The 18,890-nt window shown below is 44.4% G+C and overlaps 1 protein-coding gene across 1 annotated transcript; it reads right to left on the bottom strand.

Moving 5' to 3' along the window:
- Positions 1-1,638: 1,638 nt before the first annotated feature.
- Positions 1,639-17,250, bottom strand: LOC311145836 (nuclear receptor-binding protein-like). The gene is made up of 18 exons (XM_084182162.1): positions 17,157-17,250; positions 16,080-16,445; positions 15,861-15,983; positions 15,237-15,341; positions 14,969-15,058; positions 14,794-14,834; positions 14,435-14,529; positions 14,182-14,265; positions 13,821-13,879; positions 13,573-13,671; positions 13,318-13,450; positions 12,028-12,118; positions 11,868-11,918; positions 11,230-11,365; positions 11,048-11,101; positions 10,851-10,914; positions 9,428-9,483; positions 1,639-3,387 (listed from the first exon to the last, which is right to left on the bottom strand). Exons 2-18 carry the CDS (start codon positions 16,290-16,292, stop codon positions 3,292-3,294), a joined length of 1,590 nt encoding a protein of 529 aa, XP_084038288.1. The 5' UTR covers positions 16,293-16,445; positions 17,157-17,250; the 3' UTR covers positions 1,639-3,291.
- Positions 17,251-18,890: the final 1,640 nt, after the last annotated feature.

Below are 18,890 nucleotides of genomic sequence, written 5' to 3'. Positions count from 1 at the left end.
AATTATAATTATTATATTCTGCCCAAAGGCACAACGGCCACTGGCATGTTTTTTTTAGGGGGCATTATGGCCACACAAAGGGGATGCCGCCGGGAAATTCGAGGCATTATCAAGTGTTTGTGAATGAGAGACTGATGAAGTGTGTACAGCCTGTGCAAAAAACAAAGCAGAGCTCATGCCTTTCATTTACATTTACATTTACGTCATTTAGCAGACGCTCTTATCCAGAGCGACTTTGTTAACTGCTCAACACAGAATAGCCACATGTGCGCACTCCCTCAAATCAGTTGGAGAAAATATCCTTTCAATTTTTTTCAGCTATGTTCAATTGTATTCTTCATACTATGAAATTATATAAAATAATGCCACGGAATACTAAGCAAATCTTGTCTGCTAAATTAACTAGTGTAGCCCACAGCCTTATGGGATAGCCAGATCAGGGCCTAACATAAGGACAACTCAGTTTATGTTAATGAACGGTTATTTACTGTGGGACCGGCAGTTATTTGCTTGACAATCACCTGCTGACAAAATTTCATGACCGCCACAGCCCTAATGGAGACTATGGAAGTGTTCTAGATTCGGCACTCTAGTCTACATGAATGGTGGAAGGGAATTATTGCTGAGTGAATTACAGTTTGTTCTGGAAGGGTTTTGAATAAATTGGGTAGGGTGAAGCTTATTCCCAGGGATGTGATGCCTTTGATGTTTGAGTTGGGCGTTCAAGGGAGGGTAACCTCGGTTAACCCAGAAGTAAAATCTCACATCATTTGGTCAGCTGTGCAGAATCTGCCCACGGGAGATTAACAGGAGGACAAAGGTTATTGGGGTTACATATTAATCAATATTAATATGTTGTTTAGTATTTAGTATACATTAAGGATCTATCATGGGCCAAACACACCAACACAGTTGTGAAGAGGGCACGACAACACCTCTTCCCCCTCAGGAGGCGGAAAAGATTTGGCATGGGTCCTCAGATCCTCAAAAAATTCTGCAGCTGAACCATTGAGAGCAGCTTGACTGGCTGCATCACCGCTTGATATGGCAACTGCTTGGCATCCGACCGCAAGGCGCTACAGAGGGTAGTGTGTACGGCCCAGTACATCACGGGGCTGAGCTCCCTGCCATTCAGGACCTCTATACCAGGCAGTGTCAGAGGAAGGCCCAAAGAATTGTCAAAGACTCCAGCCACCCAAGTCATAGACTGTTCTCTCTGCTACCGCACGGCAAGCGGTACCGATGCACCAAGTCTGGAATCAACAGGACCCTGAACAGCTTCTACCCCCAAGCCATAAGACTGCTAAATAGTTAGTTAAACCCCTGTACCCCTTGTATATTTATAAGTTATCATTACTCATTGTGTATTTATTATTCCACGTTTTATTTCTCTATTATTTCTCTATTTTCCTCCTCTCTGCGTTGTTGGGAAGAGCCCATAAGTAAGCATTTCACCGTTAGTCCACACCTGTTGTTTACAAAAGCATGTGACGAATACAATTTGATAATAATGGTGAGAGTGAACCACACAGAGTAGGTGGAGGTATTCACTGAGTTACTGTTAGCACTTTCTGATTAAACATCCCAGTTTAAAAGGAGATTCAGTAAATAATGAATGATGAGACATTTGGGCAGAGGTGGTGCATTACATATTTATTTACAAATAGAAAATACCATTTAGAGGAAAGAGAAAGTCATACATTGCAGAGGCTGTCATAGGATACACACTTATCAGAAGGCACACGAGCACACACACAAACTACTTCTCATGCATGCACACACATTACCCATCAACACACATCTTTCTTAACTACACTGCCCAAGTGCTCCTCACAAAGTAGAGATAGACTATAAAGAAAAAAAGCACATTGAATATTACAGTAACCGTAAAACACATTTTAATTCCACAACATTGTGCCCTACTGAACGTGACCCAGTTTACCTAACAATTTCTGCATTCAACAGCGTTTCATTGTTGCATTTGGCAAGACAACAGCTTGGCTAAAGCAGTACCAGTCAGACAGCCAGGCCACTAGATTAACCATTTGTCCACATATCTACATTTCATATTTGGACTTTAACACAAATTCCTCTTTGGATTTGTACAGTAAAGTAAAACCCTTACCTGCTGTTCACAACAAAAACACTTTCTCAATGGCCAGAACATTCAACAGAACGTCCAAAGGAAACCATTTCATTATCCAGATGAAGTACACTATAAGAAATAAGGTTGGCCAAACAATGTAAAGTATATATTTTTTACAGAACAGATAAAGTTGTGATAACAAATCAGAAGCATGAATACTGTTCACCACCCAAACACCTCTTAACTACAGCTCCAGCCATTGGACATCTCCAGTAAATCATTCAGCTTGTTCCTCTGCTTTGACTGACAGCCTGTAAATACCACACCTCCCAGACTATTGGCTCAGCCTCCATGGGGCTGTGGCTCCATCATTTGAGACCACAGTAAACTATTTCAGAGTATAAAAAAAATAAAAAAAACTTCATAAGATACAATATGACACATTGGTAACATGAATATAGGCCCTAGACTTCCCCCATCACACTCATTTAAATATATACAGCTGCGTTTAGACAGGCAGCCCAATTCTGATATTTTTTCCACTAATTGGTCTTTTGACCAATCACATGAGATCTTGATCAGATCTTTTTCATTGGTTAAAAGACCAATTAGTGGAGGAAAAGATCAGAATTGGGCTGGCTTTCTAAACGCAGCCTACAATGGTCACCTACAGCACTCAGAAAGAGAGCCAAGTTCACTGCAGACATTCATGCACAGCCGTGCGTGACCACACCGAAGCAGACAACTTTAAGGCGGATAGCGTGTGTGCATGTATACAGCCACCAAGAAGGCAAATAGCAAAGATATAAAACACATTTCTAAAACACAAACAAACAAGTAATACTGCGTTGGCTTCCTTTCCCAAATAAGTTGCTACTGTGTAAATAGAGAGAACTAAATGGAGAGGGGACTGACTCGGACAGCCCCATAATAAGGCTCTATGGTCCTCCAGAGAAATAGAAGACACCACACAAGGTTTTGGGTGAAAGAGTACAGTGATTTGGATTAGGGCTGAGGCACGGGGTGTGGCATGTGTATGTGTGGTGGTTGGGGCCAGCAGTGGTATAGGTGTAGGCCTAAGCCTGCCTATAGGTGTATAGGTACTGGAGTGGGGGTCCATGGGTCCTTAGGGGTAAGAAGGGGAGGGTTGTAAAAAGCCTGTAGGGGGTATATAGGTACTGGAGTGGGGGTCCATGTTGATCCTGTTATGAGGACACAGTCACAGGGTTGAGGGAACCGTTCCTGCTGAAGAACTTGGTGAAGGCCTCTTCTAGCACAGTGGCCATCCTGCTCTGGTCCACCTGTAGGGACAATCAATCAATCAATCAATCAATCAATTCACATGTTGTGGAGCAGGAACACACATTGAAGATTCAAGAGCTGTGGGTGGGAGATATTATGTATGCCACGCTTCAGAAATATACAGCGCCTTCAGAAAGTATTCATAACCCTTGACTTATTCTAGTTTGTTGTTAGAGCCTGAATTCCAAATTGATTAAATATTTTTTTCTCACCCATCTACACACAATACCCCATAATGACAAAGTGAAAACATGTTTAGACATTTTTGCAAATTGTTGAAAATGAAATACAGAAATATGTAATTTACATAAGTATTCACACCCGAGTCAATACATGTTAGAATCAAATCACCTTTGGCAGCGACTACAGCCTAAGAGCTTTCTACAACTGAATTGTACAATATTTGCACATTATTCTTTAAAAAATTCTGTCAAGTTGGTTGTTGATCATTGCTAGACAGCCATTTTCAAGTCTTGCCATAGCTTTTCAAGCTGATTTAAGTCAAAACTGTAACTAAGCCACTCAGGAACATTCACTGTCGTCTTAGTAAGAAACTCCAGTGTATATTTGGCCTTGTGTTTTAGGTTATTGTCCTGCTGAAAGGTGAATTTGTCTCCCAGTGTCTGTTGGAAAGCAGACTGAACCAAGTTTTCCTCTAGGATATTGCCTGTGCTTAGCTCTATTCCGTTTATTTTTATCCCAAAAAACTCCCTAGTCCTTGCCGATGACAAGCATACCCATAACATGATGCAGCCACCACCATGCTTGAAAATACTATGAAGAGTGGTACTCAGTGACGTGTTGTGTTCATTTGCCCCAAACATAACACTTTGTATTCAAAACAAAAAGTTAATTGCTTTGCCACATTTTTTGCAGTACTACTTTAGTGCCTTATTGCAAACAGGATGCATGTTTTTGAATATTTTTCTTCTGTACAGGCTTCCTTCTTTTCACTCTGTCATTTAGGTTAGTATTGTGGAGTAACTACAATGTTGTTGATCAATCCTTTGTTCTCAAATCAAATCAAATTTTATTGGCCACATGCGCCGAATACAACAGGTGCAGACATTACAGTGAAATGCTTACTTACAGCCCTTAACCAACAGTGCATTTATTTTTTATAAAAAAGTAAAATAAAACAACAAAAAAGTGTTGCGAAAAAAAGAGCAGAAGTAAAATAAAATAACAGTAGGGAGGCTATATATACAGGGGGGTACCGGTGCAAGTCAATGTGCGGGGGGCACCGGCTAGTTGAGGTAGTTGAAGTAATATGTACATGTGGGTAAAGTTAAAGTGACTATGCATAAATAATTAACAGAGTAGCAGCAGCGTAAAAAGATGGGGTGGGGGGGCAGTGCAAATAGTCCGGGTAGCCATGATTGGCTGTTCAGGAGTCTTATGGCTTGGGGGTAGAAGCTGTTGAGAAGTCTTTTGGACCTAGACTTGGCACTCCGGTACCGCTTGCCGTGCGGTAGCAGAGAGAAAAGTCTATGACTAGGGTGGCTGGACTCTTTGACAATTTTGAGGGCCTTCCTCTGACCGCCTGGTATAGAGGTCCTGGATGGCAGGAAGCTTGGCCCTAGTGATGTACTGGGCCGTACGCACGACCCTCTGTTGTGCCTTGCGGTCGGAGGCCAAGCAGTTGCCATACCAGGCGGTGATGCAACCAGTCAGGATGCTCTCGATGGTGCAGCTGTAGAATTTTTTGAGGATCTGAGGACCCATGCCGAATCTTTTCAGTCTCCTGAGGGGGAATAGGCTTTGTCGTGCCCTCTTCACGACTGTCTTGGTGTGTTTGGACCATGATAGTTCGTTGGTGATGTGGACACCAAGGAACTTGAAGCTCTCAACCCGTTCCACTACAGCCCCGTCGATGAGAATGGGGGCGTGCTCAGTCCTCTTTTTTTTCCCTGTAGTCCACAATCATCTCCTTTGTCTTGGTCATGTTGAGGGAGAGGTTGTTATCCTGGCACCACACGGCCAGGTCTCTGACCTCCTCCCTATAGGCTGTCTCATCGTTGTCGGTGATCAGGCCTACCACTGTTGTGTCGTTGGCAAACTTAATGATGGTGTTGGAGTCGTGCCTGGCCATGCAGTCATGGGTGAACAGGGAGTACAGGAGGGGACTGAGCACGCACCCCTGAGGGGCCCCCATGTTGAGGATCAGTGTGGCAGATGTGTTGTTACCTACCCTTACCACCTGGGGGCGGCCCGTCAGGAAGTCTAGGATCCAGTTGCAGAGGGAGGTGTTTAGTCCCAGGATCCTTAGCTTAGTGTTGAGCTTTGAGGGCATTATGGTGTTGAATGCTGAGCTGTAGTCAATGAATAGCATTATCACGTAGGTGTTCCTCTTGTCCAGGTAGGAAAGGGCAGTGTGGAGTGCAATAGAGATTGCATCATCTGTGGCTCTGTTGGGGCGGTATGCAAATTGGAGTGGGTCTAGGGTTACTGGGATAATGGTGTTGATGTGAGCCATGACCAGCCTTTCAAAGCACTTCATGGCTACAGACGTCAGTGCTACGGGTCGGTAGTCATTTAGGCAGGTTATCTTAGTGTCCTTGGGCACGGGGACTATGGTGGTCTGCTTGAAACATGTTGGTATTACAGACTCAGTCAGGGACATGTTGAAAATGTCAGTGAAGACACTTGCCAGTTGGTCAGCACATGCTCGGAGTACACGTCCTGATAATCCATCTGGCCCTGCGGCCTTGTGAATGTTGACCTGCTTAAAAGTCTTACTCACATCGGCTACGGAGAGCGTGATCACATAGTAATCCGGAACAGCTGGTGCTCTCATGCATGCTTCAGTGTTGCTTGCCTCGAAGCGAGCATAGAAGTGGTTTAGCTCGTCTGGTAGGCTTGTGTCACTGGGAAGCTCGCGGCTGTGCTTCCCTTTGTAGTCTGTAATAGTTTTCAAGCCCTGCCACATCCGACGAGTGTCAGAGCCGGTGTAGTACGATTCAATCTTAGTCCTGTATTGACTCTTTGCCTGTTTGATGGTTCGTCGGAGGGCATAGCGGGATTTTTTATAAGCGTCCGGGTTAGAGTCCCGCTCCTTGAAAGCGGCAGCTCTACCCTTTAGCTCAGTGCGGATGTTTCCTGTAATCCATGGCTTCTGGTTGGGGTATGTACGTACGGTCACTGTGGGGACGACATCATCGATGCACTTATTGATGAAGCCAGTGACTGATGTGGTGTACTCCTCAATGCTGTCTGAAGAATCCCAGAACATGTTCCAGTCTGTGCTAGCAAAACAGTCCTGTAGCTTAGCATCTGCGTCATCTGACCACTTTTTTTAATTAACCTAGTCACTGGTGCTTCCTGCTTTAGTTTTTGCTTATAAGCAGGAATCAGGAGGATAGAGTTATGGTCAGATTTGCCAAATGGAGGGCAAGGGAGAACTTTGTATGTGTCTCTGTGTGTGGAGTAAAGGTGGTCTAGAGTTTTTTTTCCTCTGGTTGCACATTTAACATGCTGGTAGAAATTAGGTAGAACGGATTTAAGTTTCCCTGCATTAAAGTCCCCGGCCACTAGGAGTGCTGCCTCTGGATGAGCGTTTTCCTGTTGACTTATGGCCTTATACAGCTCATTCAGTGCAATCTTAATGCCAGCATTGGTTTGTGGTGGTAAATAGACAGCTATGAAATATATAGATGAAAACTCTCTTGGCAAATAGTGTGGTCTACAGCTTATCATAAGATACTCTACCTCAGGCGAGCAAAACCTCGAGACTTAGTATTTGATTTTGTGCACCAGCTGTTGTTTACAAATATACACAGACCGCCACCCCTTGTCTTACCGGAGTCAGCCGTTCTATCCTGCCGATGTAGCGTATAGCCCGCTAGCTGTATGTTATCCATGTCGTCGTTCAGCCACGACTCGGTGAAACATAAGATATTACAGTTTTTAATGTCCCGTTGGTAGGATAACCGTAATCTTAGGTCATCCAATTTATTTTCCAATGATTGAAGATTGGCTAATAGGATTGATGGAAGAGGCAGTTTACTCGCTCGCCGTCGGATCCTTACAAGGCACCCCGACCTACGTCCACGATATCTCCGTCTCTTCCTCATGCGAATGACGGGGATTTGGGCCTTGTCGGGTGTCTGTAGGATATCCTTCGCGGCCGCCTCGTTGAACAAAAATTATTCGTCCAATACGAGGTGAGTAATCGCTGTCCTGATATCCAGAAGCTCTTTTTGGTTATAAGAGACGATGGCAGAAACATTACGTACAAAATAAATTACAAATAACGTGGAAAAACACACATAATAGTACAATTGGTTAGAGGGCTGTAAAACAGCAGCCATCTTCTCCGGCGCCATTCTGAAGGACCTCCTATCCTTCTCCTATCACAGACATTAAATGCTGTAACTGTTTTAAAGTCACCATTGGCCTCATGGTGAAATCCCTAAGCGGTTTCCTTCCTCTCCGGCAACTGAGTTAGGAAGGCCGCCTATATCCTTGTAGTGACTAAGTGTATTTATACACCATCCAAAGTATAATTAATAACTTCACCATGCTCAAAGGGATATTCAATGTCAGTTTTTTTCAAACCAATCTACCAATAGGTGCCCTTCTTTGCGAGGCATTGGAAAACCTCTCTGGTCTTTGTGGTTGAATCTGTGTTTGAAATTCATTGCTCGACTGAGGGACCTTACAGATAATTGTATGTGTGGGGTACAGAGATGAGGTAGTCGTTCAAAAATCCTGTTAAACACTAGTATTGCATACAGAGTGAGTCCATGCAAGTTATTAAGTACATTTTTAATCCTGAACTTATTTAGGCTTGCCATAACAAAAAGGGTTACATACTTATTGACTCAAGACATTTCAGAATTTTATTAATAATAAATAATAATTTTATTATTAAATTAATTTGTTTTTAAAAAAATACATAATTCCACTTTGACATTATGGGGTATTGTGTGTTGGCCAGTGACACACAATCTCAATGTAATATATTTTAAATTCAGGCTGTAACACTAAAATGTGGAAAAAGTCAAGGGATGTGAATACTTTCTGAAGGCACTGTAGGTACAGAGTGGGAGAATCTAAAAACAGACAGTCCTATCTGTATTAGAGTGGAGAGCAGGAGCTGCTATCTGGCATGCGTGTGTGTGTGTGTGTGTGTGTGTGTGTGTGTGTGTGTGTGTGTGTGTGTGTGTGTGTGTGTTTATAGGGGTCAGTCAGAGCTAAAAGTGTGACCCTCTAATGAACAGATACACTCATCCACTCTCACTGCCTCTCCTATGCCAGCTACAACACTTACACTCTCACAGACCCTGATACACACACACCTCTCTACCACAGAACCCCTAGACAGTACACACACACCTCTCTACCACAGAACCCCTAGACAGTACACACACACCTCTCTACCACAGAACCCCTAGACAGTACACACACACACACCTCTCTACCACAGAACCCCTAGACAGTACACACACACCTCTCTACCACAGAACCCCTAGACAGTACACACACACACACCTCTCTACCACAGAACCCCTAGACAGTACACACACACACCTCTCTACCACAGAACCCCTATACAGTACACACACACACACCTCTCTACCACAGAACCCCTAGACAGTACACACACACACCTCTCTACCACAGAACCCCTAGACAGTACACAGGTAGCTTAGTGGTTAAGAGCGTTGTGCCAGTAACCGAAAGGTCGCTGGTTCTAATCCCTGAGCCGACTAGGTGAAAAATCTGTCGATGTGCCCTTGAGCAAGGCACTTAACCCTAATTGCTCCTGTAAGTCGCTCTGGATAAGAGCGTCTGCTAAATGACCCAAAAAAATTAAAAATAAAAATAATTAAAAAAACACACACCTCTCTACCACAGAACCCCTAGACAGTACACACACACACCTCTCTACCACAGAACCCCTAGACAGTACACACACACACCTCTCTACCACAGAACCCCTAGACAGTACACACACACACACCTCTCTACCACAGAACCCCTAGACAGTACACACACTTGTTCCTCTCTCTCTCTCACACACAAGTACACCCTTACCTCGCTGATGAAGCCCAGTTGTACCAGCTCAACAGCCAGTTCCTGTACATTCTCATCTGAAACAGGACAGACAGCAGGGTCAGTGGAAACGCACACATTTCCTCCCAAGTGTCTAGCGGTGAAGTTTCCCTTTAAGTGCAAAATTAACTGTGTTAGTAACACCAACAGTAACCACAACAGAGAGTTACATTGGACTTTAGACAGAAACCGTAGTGCCCAGTCTCTTCCTGTTATAATCTTACCATCACTGATAGACGCATAATTCTCAATAAGAGGTACATGTATGGGAAGGAATATGCATGTGTGTGTGTTTGTGAGCGTAGATAAGAATATGTGTTTGCATATGTGCAGGCAAATCTGTGAGTGTGCGTGTGTATATGCACACATTGGCCCAGCACTCCCCAGAGAACAGCTGCCAGCAGCATGCACACACGCCTGACATTCTCAACACGCCTGTCATGTGTGTGTCTGGACACACCCTCCTGGCCATGGAAAGACTTGTGTTCCATGTATATCCCTGACTTAGACCTCTATTCCCTACAGGGTTCAATAATATCCTGTTTGTACCTAATATGGCCTTCCATGCATCCCCCCCCCACACACTCCCCATTCCACCTTATCTGCACGTTAGACTCTCCCACTACTTTTCACACATACACGGCACATGCATGCACGTCCAGTCTGTTGGTGGCAGCTGTGCATGCGATAGGAGCAGCCCCACTGATGTGATTTAGGCTGGGGTTACAGTACACTAGGGCAGGCCAGTGTCTGGAGTCATAAAGACAAAACACACACTCAGACAGGCTTGGATGTCCAAAGTCCTGCCATTTTCAGGCAACATACACACAAGAGTCCGACACAAGAGCTGGGATTGTGAAATCTGACATTGTTTAATGCAGGAATGGGCAACTTTGATGGGGGTGGGGGCCACAATAAATCTGAACTCATCATGAGGGGCAGCAGTTGCTTGCGGCTCTGGTACCCACATCCACCTTGTGTATTCTACTATTCTAACTCACAACAGTAAGTTGAGACCCCAACTGAGTCCCCCCCAACATTTTTTAAAATTATATATATATTTTTAAAATTGATCTGAGGGCTGCCAGTTGCCCATTACTGGTTTAAAGGAATGCTGTGTGGTTATGTTATCTTACCCAAACATCTGTCAACAACACATAGTTTGATCGAGACTTGTGGTCTGTCTGGCCTGTTAGGAGAGGGACCATCCAGTAAGACTTAATCATATTGGCCCCCTTGGGAGCAGTACAGGGGCTGTGGATTGTCAGGTTATTATTATAGAAGACCTAAAGGTCCAAGTGTTGTCTAATAAAGCACACTGGGTTGGCAATAGCATAGATCTCAGTATGTGTGCAGTCTTCCTTTTCTTTTGGCTGTTCTGTGTGTTTCTATCTGTTGTTCTTACTGGGTAACAAGTCACAGCTTAAGTGTCTGTTGAGTTTGTCCTCCAGCTTCAACAGTAGTGTCAGCTGTGGAGGGAGGAAGAGGAGGGAAAGGAGATGTAGCGGTTACACATTCAGTGACTGGCCACTAGAACACACTTGTCCATGTCATCTAACTTGTATTCACTGATCTAAAAATAATGACATTAATGCTAATTACATGATGTTTTGCACCCTCCTCCACCGGCTCAATATTACACTGCATCTGAACAACCTGCAGAAGGTAAGAAATGTAGATAGGTGTTCAGAAAGGTGTCCAACAAATAAAATGTATTACCATTATTAGTTAATTGATTGGATTTGTATACTCTCCCCACTCCCTCCCTCCCTCCCTCCCCTCACCTTCCGTGTCTCTAGTTCAGCAGGTTCTGGGGTGGGGGATTTGACAGAGGGGGTGACAATGGGGGACTTGACAGGGGACTGCTGGGGCTGCTGGTGAGAGGGCAGGCCGAATGCTGTCAGGGGGTAGATGCCATTCCTGTTGGGTAGAGAGGGCAGCGGGGTTACTTTACATTTCATGATTAGACAGGTAAAGTACACATTTTATTTGTTTGTGACCAACTTTATATTATTTTCTTTTTTTTGGGGGGGGGGGGTTAGGTTCAAATCTTACACACATTTAATTAAGGCCGAAGTGAAGACCCCTGATTCTTCAAAACCTTGCAAACTCAAAACTCCGGGAGGAAATCTTGAGTTTGCAGGTATTCTCACTGATTTTTCAAATACAGATTCTAGTAATACTTCAATTAAAAGTAAGAGTGGGGGAAGGGCTGGATACAAGCACTAATATTTGAGATACAGGCAAAGCAGAATAACAGTCTAAGCTAAATACTTCTATAGTGCATTACAAGATACTTGTCTAGTACTGTAGTGGTAGAGCTCTGAGCGCTCTGGGTTAGCTATGCCCTCTAGTGGTGAAAAGGCTTAATAGGCTGGACATCTGTCCGGTCCTGGTCAGTAGTTGATGGGGAGTTCCTTACCGGACATCCTCCAGGAACTTATCCAGCTCCAAGGCAGGAAACTGAGACAGACTGATGACAAAAGAAACAGGATCAGCACAGGTTTCTGAAGAAAATACCCTGAGATCAAAAGCCAACTGTGGCTTACTCAGTTGAAGATGTAGAAACTGTCATCTCTTACTTGAGCTGCACGCCCTCCTTTATCTCAGCGATGATGAGGTTGGGGTCCATGTTCTTAGTGATCTCCTCTAAGGCATTCTCAGGGATCATATCTGTGAGAGGTATGGAGAAGATAGTAGGGGTACTCACGCTGGTGGCTGATGATGCAGTGTGTGTGTGTGTACAATAAGACTCAAGCTGGTGGCTGATGATGCAGTGTGTGTGTGTGTGTGTGTGTGTACAATAAGTCTCACGCTGGTGGCTGATGATGCAGTGTGTGTGTGTGTGTGTGTGTGTGTGTGTACAATAAGTCTCACGCTGGTGGCTGATGATGCAGTGTGTGTGTGTGTGTGTGTGTGTACAATAAGTCTCACGCTGGTGGCTGATGATGAAGTGTGTGTGTGTGTGTGTGTGTGTGTGTACAATAAGTCTCATGCTGGTGGCTGATGATGCAGTGTGTGTGTACAATAAGTCTCATGCTGGTGGCTGATGATGCAGTGTGTGTGTGTGTGTGTGTGTGTGTACAATAAGTCTCACGCTGGTGGCTGATGATGCAGTGTGTGTGTGTGTGTGTGTGTGTGTGTACAATAAGTCTCACGCTGGTGGCTGATGATGCAGTGTGTGTGTGTGTGTGTGTGTGTGTACAATAAGTCTCACGCTGGTGGCTGATGATGAAGTGTGTGTGTGTGTGTGTGTGTGTGTGTGTGTACAATAAGTCTCACGCTGGTGGCTGATGATGAAGTGTGTGTGTGTGTGTGTGTGTGTGTGTGTGTGTGTGTGTACAATAAGTCTCACGCTGGTGGCTGATGATGCAGTGTGTGTGTACAATAAGTCTCATGCTGGTGGCTGATGATGCAGTGTGTGTGTGTGTGTGTGTGTGTGTGTGTGTGTGTGTACAATAAGACTCACGCTGGTGGCTGATGATGCAGTGTGTGTGTGTGTGTGTGTGTGTGTGTGTACAATAAGTCTCACGCTGGTGGCTGATGATGCAGTGTGTGTGTGTGTGTGTGTGTGTGTGTGTGTGTGTGTGTGTGTGTGTGTGTGTGTGTACAATAAGTCTCACGCTGGTGGCTGATGATGCAGTGTGTGTGTGTGTGTGTACAATAAGTCTCACGCTGGTGGCTGATGATGCAGTGTGTGTGTGTGTGTGTGTGTGTACAATAAGACTCAAGCTGGTGGCTGATGATGCAGTGTGTGTGTGTACAATAAGTCTCACGCTGGTGGCTGATGATGCAGTGTGTGTGTGTGTGTGTACAATAAGTCTCACGCTGGTGGCTGATGATGCAGTGTGTGTGTGTACAATAAGACTCACGCTGGTGGCTGACTATGCAGTGTGCCGCTAGCAGCTTTAACAGGGGCACCTCAAACAGAGCCTGGTGGAACAGCAGCTCTCTGGCTGTAGGCCTCTTAAACGGGTCAGCCTCCAGACATGTCTGGATAAACTCCTGCAGGGTACACACACACACACATTTCCAGGGAAAATCTTATAATACATGCACGCACACAGACAAACACACACACACACAAACGCAAACACACACGAATGCCAACACACACAATCTCCTACCCTCTGCAGTGGGTCTTCCAGTGACTGTATGGCATTGTTGATGGCCTCCTGAGAGACATAGGAAGATTCTCCGTTCCCCTGGATCTCCAATACTGCCATCTACACAACATACAATGATATCACCACCACCCACCCAACACAAGTCGCAACACCATAACATAAAAATGATGCGGAGTGATGACATCACATATTCTGGTGCACAGAGATATCACCAATTTCACATGTCGATTTAAGGTGTCCCATCTCACCTCCAAGGCACACATCCCAAAGGAATAGATATCCACTGCAGTGGTGACATCTGCAACAGCTACAGGTGGGAGAATGGAAGATAGGAAACAATGGTGTGAGTGAATCAATAGTCTATCATTTCCTGCGAATATATGTGGTCCTCTGTAGCTCAGCTGGTAGAGCACGGCGCTTGTAACGCCAAGGTAGTGGGTTCGATCCCCGGGACCACCCATACACAAAAAATGTTTTATGCATGCACGACTGTAAGTCGCTTTGGATAAAAGCGTCTGCTAAATGGCATATTATTATTATTATTATTATGTATTCTTTATAACCTACAAATAACCAAACACATAACCTATCCATAAATGTCCTTCTTACCGCCATATTCGGGGGCGAAGAAGTGCAGATTTTTCTGCTCCTCTCTGCAGGTTTTCACGTGGTTGTTGATAGTGTCTGGAGCCACTGAAGGAGAAAAACACAGATATACTGGGTTAGGCACGGGTTAGACAGTCTATAAATCTGTTATAACCTGTTATAGATATGTTACATCCGGAAGCTAAACCCATACAGGGCTGGCCTGGACGGTGCTGCTTAGCCAGTAACAAACCAGTGTTTATGACTAGAGTCCTACCTGATCCTATCTTGATGAGTCCGTTGTGTTGGATGAAGATGGTGTCACAGGTCAGGTTCCCATGGATGATGGGTGGCTCACAGGAGTGGAGGTAACTACAGAGGCACATCAGAGAGAGCAGAGAAGTAAAGCACTGTGTTTTTTTGGCTTACCTCATAAACCAGGGTCAGGTTCAGTAGGGCACTACATGTGGACAACTTCGGGTATTAGTACCTCCCCATTTCACTCGGTTTTAAAACGTTCAGCCCTGTTTTGTGCCTACTGAGCATGAACCCGGTTACCCGTTTTGATTGAATATGGGGTCCTGGTATTAGTGTTGCAGCTATGACAGAGTTGGTCTGTGTGAGAGAAAGACTAACCTGAGGGCTGAGAGGATCTGGGTGCACCATCTCTTCCAGGCCTAAATAACAAACAAACAAATTATATACTTTCTGTTACATGTAGACTAATGAATGTCTTCTTATATGCTAAGCATGTGCTACTATGTTGTAGGTGACTTGGTGGGCAGGGTCAATTGTATTATGATATCTGCACCTTTTCATTCATAGTCTTGTGGTTCTTCTTGGTCTTCTTCAGAAACTGCTTCAAACTTCCTGAGGACATGTATTCAGTGATGAAAATAACCTGAGGTGTAGACAAAGAAAAAAAATCAGTTAAGAAGAATCATTCAAATTATGTTGTTACATTGTTCCGTAATTTCACTCACTCCTCACTCGCATTCAGTCCTGATATATCAACCAGGCCAGGCCAAATGTGATACAAACATGAAGGTTTTTCCTCTCGTAGAAGAGTCAGAACTCACCCTGGCGCGGTTGATGTCATTGACGTCAGCCCAGTACTTGTGGAACTTGACGATGTTGAGATGCTCCAGCTGAATCAGGTTGTCAAACACAGACTTCACCTTCTCCTGTTCACAGAGGTGGATAGACATGGGAAACATTTAACTAAACAGGGTCTGTAGTAGTACAAAGATAACAGCTCTACTAGACACGAGAGAGAAGGAGAGAAGGGGGGGGACCAAATGCTCTCTCTTCCTCCACGCCAGATTGCATCATGAGAGAGAAGCCTGAATGCGAGTGAGGGAAATTACAGAACAATGTAACAAACAGATTTTTTTCTTTGTCTACACCTCAGGTTTTTTCATCACTGAATACATGTCCTCAGGAAGTCTGAAGCAGTTTTTTTTTTTATTAGTTTTTTCCTGTAAAGCACATTGCGTTGCATTCCATGTCTGAAATGTGCTGTATAAATAAAGCTTGATTTGATTTGATTTTAAGGCCAGGGCTGCCTGTATTCAGCTACTTAGAAAGGAAGCTGTGAGCTGTGTGAATTGGAGGTCAGATTAAATCGTGCATCAATAAATGGATACTGAGGGTCTGATTTCAGACTGAGCATCCTGCTGGTGTTGCCGCCAGGCATGCTGTACCTCCTGCAGCTTGAAGTTCTTCCTCTCTGAGAACATGACCTCGTTCCAGACCACCTCCACCCCCTCCTCTGTGTCCATGGCCAGGTAGGCAGCATCTATCCCTGGGACGTTCCGCTGGTTCACCTGGGGGAGAGAACAGAGGCAGAGACATGGTTCAGTACTTCCACAAACACAGTTGCAAAATGTTCATTGACAGTCCAATGGTCTCTCTTGTCTCACCTCCTCTCTGCGTTTCTGCCAGCGGCCGCAGGGGCTCTCCTCCAGGATCTCGGACTCGTCTTCGCTCTCCTCCTCCTCCTCATCCTCTGTGGGGGTGGTGGCGGGGGGCCCCGACACAGGAGGGGACACGGACGCAGGTCCCTGGCCACTGGGGGTCACCGTCTCTGCCTTGGCTTCCAGAGCCTGGAGGGGTTTACCGTCTCCCTCTGACATCACGGCAATACGGGTCTCTGAGACAGACTATGCTACTCTTCTTCTCCTCTGGGGCGTGCGAAGGCAGAATGCCTTTCTCGCTCTTCTCGAACTGTAGCAGCCGCGCCCCCTTACACTCCCTCCTCTCTCACACACCCTGGGGGCTATGAGGCACTATAGGCAAACGGGACACTTAATATCACACACACAACTTCCATAGCAATCAATACCTTACCTGTAATATGAAATAAGACCTTTTCAACTTTTATTTATATACTACTAATCCATTTGGGTCAAGACGTTCTACGTCACTCCTCAACAACAACTCTATGGTTACCAGTAAAGGCAGCAAAGATATTTGCCATAACTAAAATTGAAAAGTAGTTTACTTGCTATGCAGTTGTTATGGTGGACTGTCATTAATGAGGCAGCCAAGTAGCTGGTTTTGTTAGTTTGCTAACGTCAGTTGGCTAACTTAGCTTATTAGCTGGTGGGCACTCCAGTTCAAGTTTTACATGTAGATAACATAGCTACCTTGAAGTTAATTTTAACCCTAACTTTACACGCCGCACTATCCCAAACTCAGGGACACTAGATAACTAACAGTAGCTAGCTAATTGATCAACTTTCACTTAAACATAAAGTCAGCCCCGGCCATGGTCTCAACGACAAAATGCTGCATAAACAGCTACACGCATTCAGAAAATATGTATAGCACGAACGCAAACTAGCTGAAAACACAACTTTAGCTAACGTTAGCAAAGTTAGCTAGTTAGCTTGCGAACTAGCAACATAACTTAGGCAAGCAGTATATTATTAACAAGTCAGCAATAGTCCCATTGCGTTACCCAGCTATACTGTATACACAGACGGTTAGCTACTTACTTAGAAGAAAGTGACGACATGTATTTATTGTACAAACCCCTCGCAGTGCGTAAATTATCTAGCTAATAACGTTAGAAGCTAGCAAGCTAACTATAAATGACAAAGGGGAGGGACGCCCATTCGTAGAATATCAGAACAACTTCCACCATTGTGCGCAATGCGCATGTAAAGCGCAGCTTTGATAACCTATACCTCAGTGCTCGAGGTAAACATTGCTCCCCTACCACTGATCTAGAATCAGATTACATTACTCTACCTCCAACTCAACCTTATCCCGACCATTAATTAGGGCATTTGTTGGCTAAATATCCCCTTATTTATCAGCGCTTATCATAGTGGTTAGTTATCAATGGAGTATTCGCATCATGATACAAAGTAGCCATGTATGGCTAGAAAAAATCTTACAAGGATACAAAAACTAACGTTTAATGTAGCCACTGCACTAAACATAACTTTGAATTCGACTGATGGCCTGCGTTCATAATAACACTGTCCACTTTCCTCATCAGACATGCTATTCTGTCTACAAACATTACACAACACATCTAACATATGGGTTTACAAGTGTGAATTTAGCAACATTTTATCAAAACGCACACTGATTAAACTCACTGGGCACAGACGTCAATTCAACGTCTTTTCCACATTGGTTCAACGTAATTTAATTGAACTGACGTGGAAAATCAGTTGATTCAACCGGTGTGTGCCTAGTGGGCGGTCTTTTCCTAACCTTGCATAATTTGTTCTCCTGATACATTTGGCAATGTAGGCCTACTAGCTTAAAGAAAACACATCAATACTTGAGGTCTTCAATATCTCACAAGTTATTTGAGGAATGTCAACATTCTTCATTCAACAAAATTAGACTATTTAGACATTTTATTTTAAAGTAGGCCTATATGTAACTACTATGATAAATAAACTTATTTTTTTCATGTTTTGAATATTCAAAATAACAAGTAGGCCTAACAGGCCTACACAACAAGTTGCCAGACATTAGGCAATTTATTATAATTCAGAGAAGACTGGCTATGGCCTCCAGTATTCTTACTATACCTCAGCGGCTTCCAGGCTGAGGGCTCAAGATATGGGATGAGGTAGTGGTGGGAGAGGCAGCTGTTCCATGTGGTGCTTTCAAGACAATTTGGATACTCAAAATAAAAAAATAAGGTCAACTCATTACGTCAGTGATCTTCAGGTCGGAGTTCTAGAAAGATGCCAGAGTATGCGACTTGGAATTCCGAGTTGGATGACCGTTGAGTTCCCAGTTGTCTTGAACGCACTGATGTCGGAAGTCTGAGATTTCCGAGTTCCGAGTTTTTTAGTTGTTTTGAACGCTGCATTCGTCAAGATCACAGCATCGATTTGGGAGAGGCATCGATTTGGGAGAGGGAAGTCGAGATGAGAGTTGTGCCACTGCTCATGCTCCCAAAATGCCTGCGCCCGGAGAAGACACGTTTCTGCGGTGAGCAGGACGATTATGAGATGGACTTAAATCGGGATGACACAGGGCTGCTAGCAAAGTCAGGAGAAGAGGAATATTGGGACAGGGACACGGAAAGGTGGATTTCGGAGGAGGAATGGAGGAGGAAAAAGAGGAAGAAGAGGTCGAAGAGAATGAGGAAAGCAGAGGTTGAATCTGAATTTGATGAAGATGGTGATAAAAAGGTAGATGGTGTATTGAAGAAGACAAGTACAAACAGGGTGAGATGTTCGCCAGACCGAGCTCTGGAG

The sequence above is a fragment of the Coregonus lavaretus genome (genome assembly GCF_964263955.1).
Source record: "Coregonus lavaretus genome assembly, chromosome: 18".
Classification (NCBI taxonomy): Eukaryota; Metazoa; Chordata; class Actinopteri; order Salmoniformes; family Salmonidae; genus Coregonus; species Coregonus lavaretus.
The sequence above is the reverse complement of the archived record's forward strand: the minus strand, read 5'-3'. Positions and strand labels throughout refer to the sequence as shown.